Source organism: Aquarana catesbeiana, linkage group LG03 (genome assembly GCF_042186555.1).
Source record: "Aquarana catesbeiana isolate 2022-GZ linkage group LG03, ASM4218655v1, whole genome shotgun sequence".
NCBI lineage: Eukaryota > Metazoa > Chordata > Amphibia > Anura > Ranidae > Aquarana > Aquarana catesbeiana.
In genome coordinates, this window is record NC_133326.1 from 238,089,066 (window position 1) to 238,103,039 (window position 13,974).

The 13,974-nt window shown below is 42.9% G+C and overlaps 1 protein-coding gene across 2 annotated transcripts in view; it reads left to right on the forward strand.

Moving 5' to 3' along the window:
- Positions 1-13,974, forward strand: part of LOC141131986 (uncharacterized) — a 181,709-nt gene that overhangs the window by 138,808 nt on the left and 28,927 nt on the right. For both annotated transcript variants that reach the window (XM_073619889.1, XM_073619890.1), the window contains exon 11: positions 3,934-4,142. In XM_073619889.1, the coding sequence (XP_073475990.1) occupies positions 3,934-4,142 (209 nt within the window). The remainder of the gene's footprint in view (positions 1-3,933; positions 4,143-13,974) is intronic.

Here is a 13,974-nt window from a genome sequence, read left to right on the forward strand (position 1 = left end):
GTAGCAGAAGGATGTTGACAAATCCTGTATAGGAGAGTGGCACCTCATCGTTTCAGTCATGCAGCCTTGTGGTGGTGAGGCTTGGTCGCAGGGTTCTACCATTAATTCAGTTTCTGTGACCGTTTATAAATTCCAGCAATCTAAGTTTTCACAGTATCCCGGTTTGGGTTTTTTTCTTGACCATGTTTGCAGAGGTACTTTGTCAGTGTAGGGATTGAACAAACAAGTCAGCTGCACTCGAATGACATTAGCCTTTACAATGCTTTATTATTCTAGATAACAGACAAGTCTACTCTGACAGACAAGTCCACTCTGACTTATTTCATCCAAAAAAGGCTTAATCATACAGATTACCTATGTAGAGATGGTTGGTTCTTGGCACTAGGGCCAAAGCCCATATTTCTTGCCATAGTTTCTGGCCCTATTACTCTTGTTTACCGCCTGCCTCAGCCACCACCTGGACCTTGACCACCGTTGCCTGCTGTTTGCCTTTCCCTCTGCCTGTGTACTGACTACATTCATCTGTCTCAACCTGCTATAGTGTCGTTACCTGTAGCCATTCTGTTCCTGCATAGGTGAAATTGTGAATGAAGATATGTGGATTCATATTTAGGTTTGTTATTATAAGATTTAATAAACCAAAAGAAATATACATTCATATTAACAGTTATTATATTATTATTATACAGGATTTATATAGCGCCAACAGTTTGCGCAGCGCTTTACAATATCAAGGGAGACAATACAGAAACAATACAAATTTATACAAGAGGGTTAGTATTGCAAGCTTACAATCTAAGAGGGAGGGGCTGGTGGAACAAAAGATAATAACTGTGAAGGATGAACTGATGGGAGAAATAGATGTTTCGGTTATTAGCTGAAGGCAGGATAGGCGTCCCTGAAGAGATGAGTGTCACAGAAAGTCCCACACTCCGCTTGAGTGCTTCCGTCAGTATACCACTTCCTCCCAGTCTGGATATAGATATCAGATATTCCAACCCCTCACAAAGCACAAAACAAGGTGAGACTTGCTTAGCTGCTAACATGGACTGTTTTATTAGAACCAAAATTACAAGTCTTTTTATACAGTAGAAGAGGAGGTTCCCCCCTCCTGCTCATATTACTCTAACCATTCACCTGTAACAAATTAACATGAGCGAATTAACTAATCCCTTTAAGCAGCCGATGTGACTCCGTGCCCTCCTGAGCATTGTTATGATTAATCAGGATTTTACTACAGGTCAGACTTGTCACCGAGCTTCACACAGTACATTATACATTATCATAAGTACAACCACAGGACATTTTCTCACAATAGCAGGAGCTCCACTAGGAGTTGGCCCGTCTCCTACATTGTACAGAGGATAATGTGATCAGCTCTCTCAATTAACTAACATGTTGAGTTCAGAATCAAATAAACCAAGAATAGTCTCTACATACATCCTGGGAGATATTGTGGACAAATATTACAGTCCCATTTTAAGTAGGATGGCACAGGGTGAGTTAGACATAAAAGGTGTACGGGGAGCTGAAACAAGGGCATCCCATACTTTCCAAGGGATTCTGGGTTCCACGGGCCCTCCCGTCACAATGAGTTTTCAGGGATTGCTTAAAGTTGACAGAGTAGGAGATAGCTGGACAGATTGGGGTAGGGACTTCCAGAGGAGACAAGGGAGTTGGATTGCAGGAGGTCTTGGAAGAAGCAGAGGACGGTTTGCATGATATTTGTGAGAGAAGATTGATGATGTAGCTCGGGTCAGAGTTGTAAATTGATTTGTAGCGCCGTTAGCGCTAAAGCGCAGCTCGTTTTAGCGGCACTTTTGCAGCGCTTTTCAGCCACTAGCGGGACAGTTTTAACCCCAAAAAGAGGGTTAAAAACTCCAGTTTTGCGCTTTCAAAACACTTTTAAGGTGCTTTGGAAGTGCTGCCCATTCTTTGCAATGGGCATGGCGTTTTGGGAGTGCTAAATACAGTGCTCCCAAGCCGCCCCAAAGATGCTGTGAATTTTATTTGGGCAATGGGAAGCCAGTGGAGGGATTGTCAGAGAGAGGTGGCAGACACTGAACATTTGGTAAGGTGGATGAGTCGGGCAGCAGCATTCTTGATAGACTTGATAGCCTGCATTGAAGTAGGCCAATAAGGAGGGAGTTACAATAGTCAAGGCAAGAGATCACAAGGGAGTGAATAGGTTGCTTAGTGGTTTCAACGGTTAAAAAGGTGTGTATTTTGGAGAGGTTACAGAGGTGAAGTCTGCAAGATTTGGACAGCGATTGGATTTGGGGCTGAAAGGACAGGACAGAGTCCAGAATTACCTAGCACCCTGGTATGAGGGGAGGGACTGATGGTTACATAGGTTGAAATCAGACAAGAGTCCATCCAGTTCAACCATAAAAGTAAATAAAAAATATCATACAATCCCATATACGCAATCCTATACCCACGGTTGATCCAGAAGAAGGTGAAAAATCCCAGCAAAGCATGATCCAATTTGCTACAGCAGGGGAAACAAATTCTTTCCTGATCCCCTGAGAGGCAATCGAATTTTCCCTGGATGAACTTTACCTATAAATGGTTGTATTAGTTAATTTTTTTAAATATTATTTATTAGTGTATAAATAAATAAGCTCTGACAAGAGCATATTTAACGGAAACTATCATGTATCATAATTTATTAATGATTATTGTCATCATTATGAACCTCACTGTGTGCTTCATTGACACTGCATGCTGGACATGAGCCTATCAGGGAAGACCCCAGCACTGACATTCACAGGTATCATAAGTGCTGGTAATGCCCCACTAATGATGCCTATGCAGGAAGAGATCATGGTGACAGAGGTGCATGGTGACATCACATGGGTGAAAAAGAGCCCCCCCCATCTCCAGCAACTGTGGCACCCTAGGCTTCAGCAAAAAGTGGCCCTGTATGTCAGCTATTACTAGGCATCAGTGACCTTTGGGAAAGAAAGAGCTAATCTGTCTGAAGTCAACTTTAAAACAAACCTGTCTTATAACATGAAAACAATCTCTGCAACGACTACTAGACAATGATACCTACCTTGGGTAAAATAAAATTGAAGCATATAGTTTGTCATAAGAAGCATCAGTAAAATACTTGCTTATGCCGCCTCTGTACGACATGCAATGATATAACCTGAGTTGCGCCAAAAACATTGAGTAAGTATAGGGTCTGTAGTAAGGGTTGATTGTAGCTGTATTAGTGCACTTGTTACAAAAACAATTGAGTACTATCCAGGGTACTTTATTTTTTTTTATTTTTTTTGCACTAACATCCACATTTTCAAGACCTTCAGGAACACCCAGAAAATGTGTCCTTAAAGTTTGGATGTTGGTGTAAATAAAAAAAAGTATCATGGACAGTACTCAATTGTTTTGGGGTCTTTAGTAGCAAGCAAAGTACTTAGAGAAACCATTTTATGCTTCATGTCCATAATTGAGTGTTCATATTTTCATTAGGGTATCTAATATTTTTGCTTGCCTGATGATTATATATTCTATTATTCAATATAATGCATATTTAGTTATGAGTTGTTCAAGTTCGGGAAGTTTGTCTTGTATGTCCATTAATAAAAAAGTCACTGTATGAATATCACAAGCGTTTGCACAGCTGGCATAAATAATGGATGTATTGTGTCTACTAAGTGTATTTTCTATGATTGACAGCTCCATCTAGTTGCCAAAATGTGGTATTTTCCTAAATTGAGTTATTTTATGAAAATACCACATTATGGTTATCAGATGGAGCTGACAATCATAGAAATTAGACACAATACGGCAATAATTTGTGCCGGTTGTCCAAATGCTTCTGGCACTATTACAGCATTTTTTTTTTTTTTTTTTTTTAGAAGTAGACCCCTAAGGTGTTGAAAATTTATGCTAGGGCCATGTTAATGTATGCTTTTCTCATACTAGATTTCAATGCTTGAGATCTACAATGAAAACATATGTGATCTCCTTTCACAAAATGGCAACAAACAACTAGAGATCAGATCACAAGGGAAAGCAGTAACTGTCCCAGGTCTTACTGAAATTGAAGTCTTCACAGAAGCTGACATTAAAAATACAATCTTATTTGGAGAGAAGAACAGGACAGTGGCATCAACTAAAATGAATACAGAAAGGTAACATTTTTTTGTCACAAAACAAGGAAAAAATATTTGCTTCAAAACAGTTATGTTTATTTTTTAGGTGACATGAAGATAAACTTGGTGAGTGTATTTGTCTTTGGTGTATGATTCTTTGTATTTGCAGATTATAGTTTTCACATAAATGAATCATTCATAGATACAAATAAGGTTTTGCCTTTAAAATATTAAATTTGGATGCTTGGGTGCAAGTGTCATTCTATAAGCAAGTTCACACCTCAGGACATTGATTTTTCCCATTATGTACATCCTCTGCATATTGCATGTACAGTGGGTAAAGAAAAGAATCACCCCTCTTTAAAATAATCACATTGTGTTGCTTTACAGCTGAATAAAAAAAAGGTGTCTTCATTTCAGGCTACATTCACTCAGTGCAACTTATAAGATCCAAGTGAAAGATATAACACCAACATGTCAGAAAATTAAAAATGTAATTTAAACAGAATCACTGAGTTTGAAAAAGGATCACCCTCTTATGTCAGTATTTTGTTGGACCACCTTTTGCTTTAATTACAGTGTTTAGTCTGTAGGGTTTAGGTCTCTACTAACTTTGCACATCTAGACTTTGCAATATTTGCCCACTCTTCTGTGCAGAACTGCTAAAATTCAGTTAAATTTGATGGTGACCATTTGTGGACTGCAGTCTTCAAGTCATTCCACAGATTTTCAATGGAATTTAAGTCTGACTAAGCCATGCAAGGACATTCACCTTTTTCTCCTTCAACCACTGTGTGGTCATTTTTGCTGTGTGCTTTGGGTCATTGTCATGTTGGAAGATGAACCTTCTTCCCATTGACAGCTTTCTGGCAGAGGGCAACAGATTTTCCTCAATAATTTGATGGTATATTGCCCCATCCATTTTTCTTCTATCCTGACAAATGCTCTAATCCCTGCTACAGGGAAACGCCCGATAACATGATATTACCACCTCCATGCTTTTGTCAGGGCTGGGCTCAGCCCTTCCTTCTCTGGGCTGGCCGCTCAGCTGTTGGCTAATTGCCAGCTCCCATCTCTCTCCACAGTTACCCAGCTGTTTCTGATTCTGCTTGTCAGTCCTGCCTACTTAAAGCCGTTCAGCTCACTTGATCTCTGCCCTCGCCTTTGTCAACATCACAGAGACTTTCTCCTGCGTTCCTGTTGAAGACTTGCTCGGCTGACGTTCCTTCTGGCTCCTGATCCTGCTTGCTGTACTACTACGTTTATCTATGACTCTCTGACATTTTCTTGGCTGACTACCCGATCCGGTTACTGAACTTTGGCTTGTTTTGACTACGCTTACTCTGTTTACCTTATTATTATTATTAAACAAGTGATTTAACTTTACTTCTGTCTCTGTCTGATTCATAGTTCCTAATAGTAGGCGAAGGCCATGAATTCAGAAGATACAGTCAATCCACTTGCTGGTAATATTTTTTCCAGATTGGATGAGCAAGATCACTGCATGGATCAGTTTGCCATAGCGTTACAAACGCTCCTGAGTCACACGGCTCACCTGGAAACTCCCACTGTGGCTGCTCTGGTACAACCTGAGTTGCAGGCCATCCTTGCTGCTGCGCCAGTCTCTGTGCAGGCACCCGCCTCGATTATTACCTCTATAAGAGGTATGTCTGGTTCCACTCTGCTTCCCCAGGGATTTGGGGGCGATCCAGTTCAATGCAGAGGGTTTCTCAACCAGGTTGAGATTTATTTTGAGATGCTGCCCCAGGCATTTCCCACGGACAGGAGCAAAGTAGATTTCGTGATATCTTTGCTTTCTGAGAGAGCCTCGGCCTGGGCAAACCCTCTATGGGAGATGCAAAAACCTGTTGTCTTGAGTTACCCTGACTTTGTGGCCTCCTTTAAAAGGGTATTTGATGTTCCCGCATGCTCCGCTTCTGCTGCCAAGTGCCTCATGTCCATCGAACAGAGTACGAGAACTGTTTCCGACTACGCCATTGAATTCCGTACTCTGGCAGCAGAGGTTGCTTGGAACAATGAGGCCCTCGTGGCTGCTTTTTCTTATGGTCTCTCGGGTTCCATCAAGGATGAGATAGCAGCCCGAGATATACCCACTGAGCTGGAGAGGTTGATTACATTTACCATCCTCATTGACTCCAGACTCAGAGAAAAACTCTCTTTTAAGGAGCGCTTGCAGAAGCCTCCTGTACGTTTGCCTCTGAGTTTTGCAGTCCCACCCGTGCCTCCCTCACCTCCCATGCCTCCTGGTACCGAGTTGGTCAGTGAAGATGAACCCATGCACTTTGGCTTCACGCGTCTCTCTGCAGATGAGAGAGCCTTTAGGAGGAGGGAGAGATTGTGCCTTTATTGTGGTCAGGCAGGTCACTTTTTGAAGTCTTGTCTTACCCGTCCAGGGAACGCCCGAACCTTGAGGTCCTGTCATGGACAGACCTTAGGTGGAGTTGTTTCATCCCCAGTTATCCAGAAGGATAAGCCCCTGGTTTTGGTCACCCTTTCTTGGGCTGAGTCGTCCATCGAGATAAAGGCTCTGATCGACTCTGGGGCTGCAGGCTTGTTCATTGATGCTGCCTTTGTATCACAGCACTCCGATTCCTGCGTGACACTCCACTTGCCATTGAGGCTCTTGATGGGAGACCTCCACAGCCTGCCCATGTGACTCATGAGACGGTTCCGTTGTCCATGGCCGTAGGGGCTCTTCACCATGAGATAATCCAATTCCAAGTTATTTCCTCACCTAAGTTTCCGCTGGTTATTGGTTATACTTGGTTACAGAGGCACAACCCCTCTTTTGATTGGCTCCATGCTGAGGTTCTCTCCTGGTCACCACAATGCAGTGAGACATGCTTCCAGAAGGTAGCCAAGGTCCTGTGCACCTCTTTACTCTCCTCCCTGCTGGAGGAGTACTGCGATTTTAGTGATGTCTTTGACAAAGGTCAAGCCAGTAGTTTGCCTCCACACCGGCCTTATGATTGTGCAATTGACCTTCAAGCTGGTGCCATACCCCCTTGTGGCCGGGTTTACCTATTGTTGGTCTTGGAGGATAAGGCCATGGAGGAGTATGTTGCAGATGCACTTTCTCGAGGTTTCATCCGCAAATCCTCATCTGCTGCTGGTGCTGGTTTCTTTTCTGTGAATAAGAAGAGCGGTGAACTGAGATCTTGTATTGAATATAGGGGTCTCAATCGTTTCACGATTAAGAATGCCTACCCGATTCCGTTGATTACAGAGTTATTTGACCGCCTCAAGGGAGCAACGATTTTCACAAAGCTTGATTTGAGAGGGGCATACAATCTCGTGCGGATTAAGGAGGGTGACGAGTGGAAAACTGCGTTTAATACCAGAACAGGCCATTATGAGTACCTCGTAATACCTTTTGGCCTTTGTAACACCCCAGCAGTTTTCCAGGAATTTATTAACGATGTCCTCCGAGATTTGTTGCAGTTATGTGTGGTGGTTTATCTCAATGATATCCTCATATTTTCCCTGGAGAGCCACCACACAGATGTCTGTCGTGTGCTTCAGAAACTAAGAGAAAACAATCTCTATTGTAAACTGGAGAAGTGCGAGTTCCATCGTGAACAGGTTAAATTCCTGGGCTATGTCATTTCCACTGCTGGTTTTTCGATGGACCCAGAGAAACTTTCGGCAGTCCTACAGTGGCCCCGAACCGTGGGTTTACGCCCTCTGCAGCGTTTCCTGGGCTTTGCCAACTATTATCGGAAGTTTATTCGTAACTTCTCGTCTCTGGTCAAGCCCCTGATTGATATGACCAGAAAGGACGGTAACCCACAGAGTTGGACTCCGGAGTCCCATTAAGGCCTTTGAGAGTCTCAACGCTGCCTTTGTTTCTGCTCCTGTGTTGGCACATCCTGATCCTACGTTGCCTTTTATCCTAGAAGTTGATGCTTCTGAGACTGGAGTTGGCGCCCTTCTGTCTCAACGTCCCAACTTTGAGAGCGCTATACATCCGTGTGGCTACTTTTCGAAGAAATTGTCACCTGCAGAGTGCAATTACGAGATTGGTGACAGAGAGCTGTTGGTGATCATTTTAGCCCTGAAAGAATGGAGACATCTCCTTGAAGGCACCACTGTGCCAGTTCTCAATCTTACTGACCATAAGAATCTCACATTCTTGTCTGAGTCTAAACGCCTGTCTCCCAGAAGGGTGTGATGGGCTCTTTTCTTGTTGAGTTTTAATTACATCGTCTCATTCTTACCCGTTACTAAGAATGTAAGGGCTAATGCCTTGTCACGACAATTTTCCTCCACTTCCAAGTTGGAGTCGGTTCCGGTTCCTGTGATTACTCCTAATTGTATCCTGGCTACAGTTCGCACCAGTCTTGCTTCTCCTTTGGGTGACAAAATTCTTGCTGCTCAGGTCCATGCTCCTCCTAAGAAGCCTTGTGACCACTGCTTTGTCCCAGAGAGTCTCCGTACTGCCATGCTCCAGACTTACCATTCTCCCAAGGCAGCTGGCCACCCTGGGAAGAATCAACTCGTTTGGGCCATTTCCCAACAATTTTGGTGGCCTAGTCTACGGGCTGATGTAACTGCCTTCGTAGTTGCCTGTTCCGTGTGTGCTCAGAGTAAGACTCCACGACACCTTCCAGTGGGCCTCCTACAACCCATACCCAATGGAGAGAGGCCCTGGACCCACCTGTCTATGGATTTCATTGTGGAGTTACCCAACTCCCAAGGCAACATTGTTATCCTTATGTTGGTTGACCGGTTCTCAAAGATGTGTCATTATATTCCACTTAAGAAGCTGCCCACTTCTAAGGAACTGGCTTCCATTTTTGCTCGGGAGATCTTTCGCTTACATAGACTACCCAAGGTGATTGTCTCAGACAGGTGTAGTCAGTTTGTCTCCCGGTTCTGGCGAGCCTTTTGTGCACAGTTAGGAATGGGGCCGCAGAACGAGCAAATCAGTCCTTGGAGCAATTCTTACATTGCTATATTTCTGACCATCATAACAACTGGTCAGACCTATTACCGTGGGCAGAGTTTGCTCACAACAGTGCCTTGAATTCTGCTTCCCGATTGTCCCCGTTTATGGTAAATTATGGCTTCCAACCTTCCATGTTGCCTGACTCATTTTTCCACAGAGTAGGAGCATCTCTGTGGTCTTCGTTCCACTTGGGCATAAGTTCAGGAGGCTTTGCAACATGCTAACGATAGGTACAGACTCCATGCTGACCGCAGACACCTGCCTGCACCTTCCTACCAGGTTGGGGACAGAGTCTGGCTGTCGTCTCGCAACCTCCAACTTCGTGTTCCTTCTTTGAAGTTTGCACCTCGTCTTATTGGGCCTTTCCGTATCCTTCGCAGGATTAACCCAGTGGCTTATGCCTTGGACCTTCCTCCTAGTTTCCTAGTTTGCGCATCTCAAATGTGTTTCATGTCTCCTTATTAGAACCTTTGGTCTGCAATCGCTTTACCACCTTGGTGCCACGTCATCACCCTATACAGGTTGAGAACCATGAGGAGTATGAAGTACAATCCATTGTTGTCCCGTAGTTTCCGTGGGCGCATACAGTACCTGGTGCATTGGAAAGGGTACGGTCCGGAAGAACGCTCTTGAGTCTCACCCTCGGACGTACATGCCCCTGTCCTCCTCTGTGATTTCCATAGACATTTTCCCCTCAAGCCTGGTGGTCCTCCGAGGGGGGAGGGGCCATTGAGGAGGGGGTACTGTCAGGGCTGGGCTCAGCCCTTCCTTCTCTGAGCTGGCTGCTCAGCTGTTGGCTAATTGCCAGCTCCCATCTCTCTCCATAGTTACCCAGCTGTTGCTGATTCTGCTCGTCAGTCCTGCCTACTTAAAGCCGTCCAGCTCACTTGATCTCTGCCTTTGCCTTTGTCAACATCACAGAGACTTTCTCCTGCGTTCCTGTTGAAGACTTGCTCGGCTGATGTTCCTTCTGGCTCCTGATCCTGCTTACAGTACTACTACGTTTATCTCTGGCTCTCTGACATTTGCTTGGCTTACTACCTAATCCGGTTACTGAACTCTGGCTTGTTTTGACTACGCTTACTCTGTTTACCTTATTATTATTAAACAAGTGTGATTTAACTTTACTTCTGTCTCGGTCTGATTCATGGTTCCTGATAGCTTTACTGTAGCAATGGTGTTATGTGCTTGGTGAGCTGTATTGTATTTCCGCCAGACATATCATTTGGTGTTGAGGCCAAATATTTAAATTTTAGTCTCATCTTAAACACACCTTGAAGATTCTTAGGCTACATGGAAAATGGTGTTATGGTCACATGAGACTTTTGCTAGTACATGATTGGATGGTGGAAGTCAGCAGAACTTCGCAGTACTCACTAAGCTCTGTAAAAAATTACCTTTTCAAGTCCAACTTTCCTTGCAAAGTGGTCTCAAAAGAAATATCATGATGCATCTCTAGCCTGTTTCTTCTTAACCACTTCCCGCCCAACCTATTGTGAATTGATGGCTGGGTGGGACATCTGTTGTTCCAGATGGACATCATATGATCACTGTCACCTGATCAGTGTACCGGCTCGCTGCCGGTACCATGTGATCGCTGTAACCAATCACAGCAGATCACATTACAACGCTAAACAATGGATGGCTTCCTTTCATGCCATCCATTGTGTACAAATTTGTTACTAGCTGTGATTGGTCAAAGTGATCACATGGTACAGACAGGGCCAATCACAGCCCATCTGTACCCTGTGATTAGCTGTGGCCAACAATGCACACTAAATAAATCAGTTTCATTCAGTAAAATGGTTGTTTTATAGCAATGAAATTCACTGGTATAAGCAATCATAATGTGTAAAAGAAAAAAAAAATCTTGATCACTTCCTCAGCGTACTACAGTGTTACTATGGTAATACATTGTATTGCTCTGGTCACAGTGTGTTAAAAAAAAACATAAAAAAAAGAAATAAAAATATAATAACAAAGAAAAAATTATTAAAATATATATTTTTTTTAATATGGTCAGCAAATCAGTGTCCCTGATCACTACCACACCAGTTATTTTATGATGCTATACTGCACTGGTGACAAAAAATTGTAACAAAAACTTTACAACTTCAAAAAACCTGCCATGCCTCTTACTAAATACCTTGGACTGTCCTCTTTCCAAAAAGGGGTCATTTAAAGGATATTTGTACTGTCCTGGCATTTTTGGGCTTCAAGAAATGAGATGCAGTCAGTACATTGATCAATTTTCAGATATACAGTATATCACAAAAGTGAGTACACCCATAACATTTTTGTAAATATTTTATTATATCTTTTCATGTGACAACACTGAAGAAATTACACTTTGCTACAATGAAAAGTAGTGAGTATACAGCTTGCATAACAGTGAAAATTTGCTGTTCCCTCAAAATAACTCAACACACAGCCATTAATGTCTAAACCACTGGCAACAAAAGTGAGTATACTCCCAAGTGAAAATGTCCAAATTGGGCCCAATTAGCCATTTTCCCTCCCAAGTGTCATGTTACTCGTTAGTGTTACAAGGTCTCAGGTGTGAATGGGGAGCAGTGTGTGTTAAATTTTGTGTTATCACTCTCACTCTCTCAAACTGGTCACTGGAAGTTCAACATGGCACCTCATGGCAAAGAACTCTCTGAGGATCTGAAAAAAAGAATTGTTGCTCTACATAAAGATGGCCTAGGCTATAAGAAGATTGCCAAGACCCTGAAACTGAGCCGCAGCATGGTGGCTAAGACCATACAACGATTTAACAGGACAGGTTCCACTCAGAACATGCCTCACCATGGTCGACCAAAGAAGTTGAGTGCACATGCTCAGCGTCATATCCAGAGGTTGTCTTTGGCAAATAGACATATGAGTGCTGCCAGGATTGCTGCAGAGGTTGAAGGGGTGGGGGGGGGGTCAGCCTGTCAGTGCTCAGACCATATGCCGCACACTGCATCAAATTGGTCTGCATGGCTGTCGTCGCAGAAGGAAGCCTCTTCCAAAGATGATGCACAAGAAAGCCTGCAGTTTGCTGAAGATAACAAGCAGACTAAGGACATGGATTACTGGAACCATGTCCTGTGGTCTGATGAGACCAAGATAAACTTATTTGGTTCAGATGGTGTCAAGCGTATGTGGCGGCAACCAAGTGAAGAGTACAAAGACAAGTGTGTGCCTACAGTCAAGCATGGTGATGGGAGTGTCATGGTCTGGGGCTGCATTTGTGCTGCTGGCACTGGGGAGCTACAGTTCATTGAGGGAACCATGAATGTCAACATGTACTGTAACATACTAAGGCAGAGCATGATCCCCTCCCCTTCGAGACTGGGCCGCAGGGCAGTATTCCAACATGATACTGACCCCAAACACACCTCTAAGAAGACCACTGCCTTGCTAAAGAAGCTGAGGGTAAAGGTGATGGGCTGGCCAAGCATGTCTCCAGACCTAAAACCTATTGAGAATCTGTGGGGCATCCTTAAATGGAAGGTGGAGGAGCGCAAGGTCTCTAACATCCACCAGCTCCGTGATGTCATCATGAAGGAGTGGAAGAGGACTCCAGTGGCAACCTGTGAACTACATGCCCAAAAGGGTTAAGGCAGTGCTGCATAATAATGGTGATCCCACCAAATTGACACTTTGGGCCCAATTTTTACATTTTCACTTAGGGGTGTACTCACCTTTGTTGCCAGCAGTTTAGACATTAATGGCTGTGTGTTGAGTTATTTTAAAGGAACAGAAAATTTACACTGTTATACAAGCTGTACACTCACTTCTTTGCATTGTAGCAAAGTGTCATTTCTTCAGTGTTGTCACATGAAAAGATATAAAAGATTTACAAAAATGTGAGGGATATACTCACTTTTGTGAGATACTGTATATACTATAGTTTGTGGACTCTATAACCTTTCTACAGACTAACTAATATACATTAATTTGGGTTATTTTCACCAAAGAAATGTAGAAGGATACATTTTGGCCTAAATTTATGAAGCAATATCAAAAGAAGTGGCTGCAAATCACAGTTCGTTCCAGATTTTTATTGAAAAATCACAAGGTAGGACCGCAGGACACCAACAAAGTGCAAGGTAGACACATCTCAAACAATAAAGATGTGCTTAATCACACACTGATTCCATTTGGCTTTATCCATCTCACCTGTAGCAGCAAGTTCCCATCCCTTTCACCTACATTTATGAAGAAAGCCTTTTTATATGCTTAATTTTATAACCAAAATGAAAAAAAGGGTTTTTTTTCCCATCTTCTTTTATTTCACAAAAAATAAAACCCCCAGTGGTGATTAAATACCACCAAAAGAAAGTTCTATTTGTGTGGAAAAAAATTACTACAATTTCATATGGGTAGAGTGTTGCCTGACAATGCTAATTGTTATTCAAAGTGTGACAGCGCGGAAAATTGAAAATTGGTCTGAGCAGGAAAGGTGTGAAAGTGCCCAGTATTGAAGTGGTTAAAGTAAAATTTTCCAGAGGAAACATGAAGGCAGTAATTGTTTAACACTTTATGAAAATGCTAGTTGCTGGGCTATTGTGCTGACCTACTGTACTAGCTTTAATATCCTTTGCGATGCAGGGGCCGATTTACCAAGGGATATACATGTATGTACAGTAAGTGCATTAAACGTACACAAACGAGATTGTACCTTTACAGTATTTACTACGCACCTGTAATGCGGCCGGCTATGGCCACACAGATTACAGTATACATACACTGAATTTATTAACAAGTGTGGCATGTTAGGCAACGTGCGCTTCAGCGTCCCAATGTATGCACCGCTGTGGTGTGCCTAAAGTGAAAATATATTTCTCAGTAGCTTTTAGATCTAGCTTAACAAATTTAAATGAGCATACCCATGTAGGATTAAAGCTGCATCAA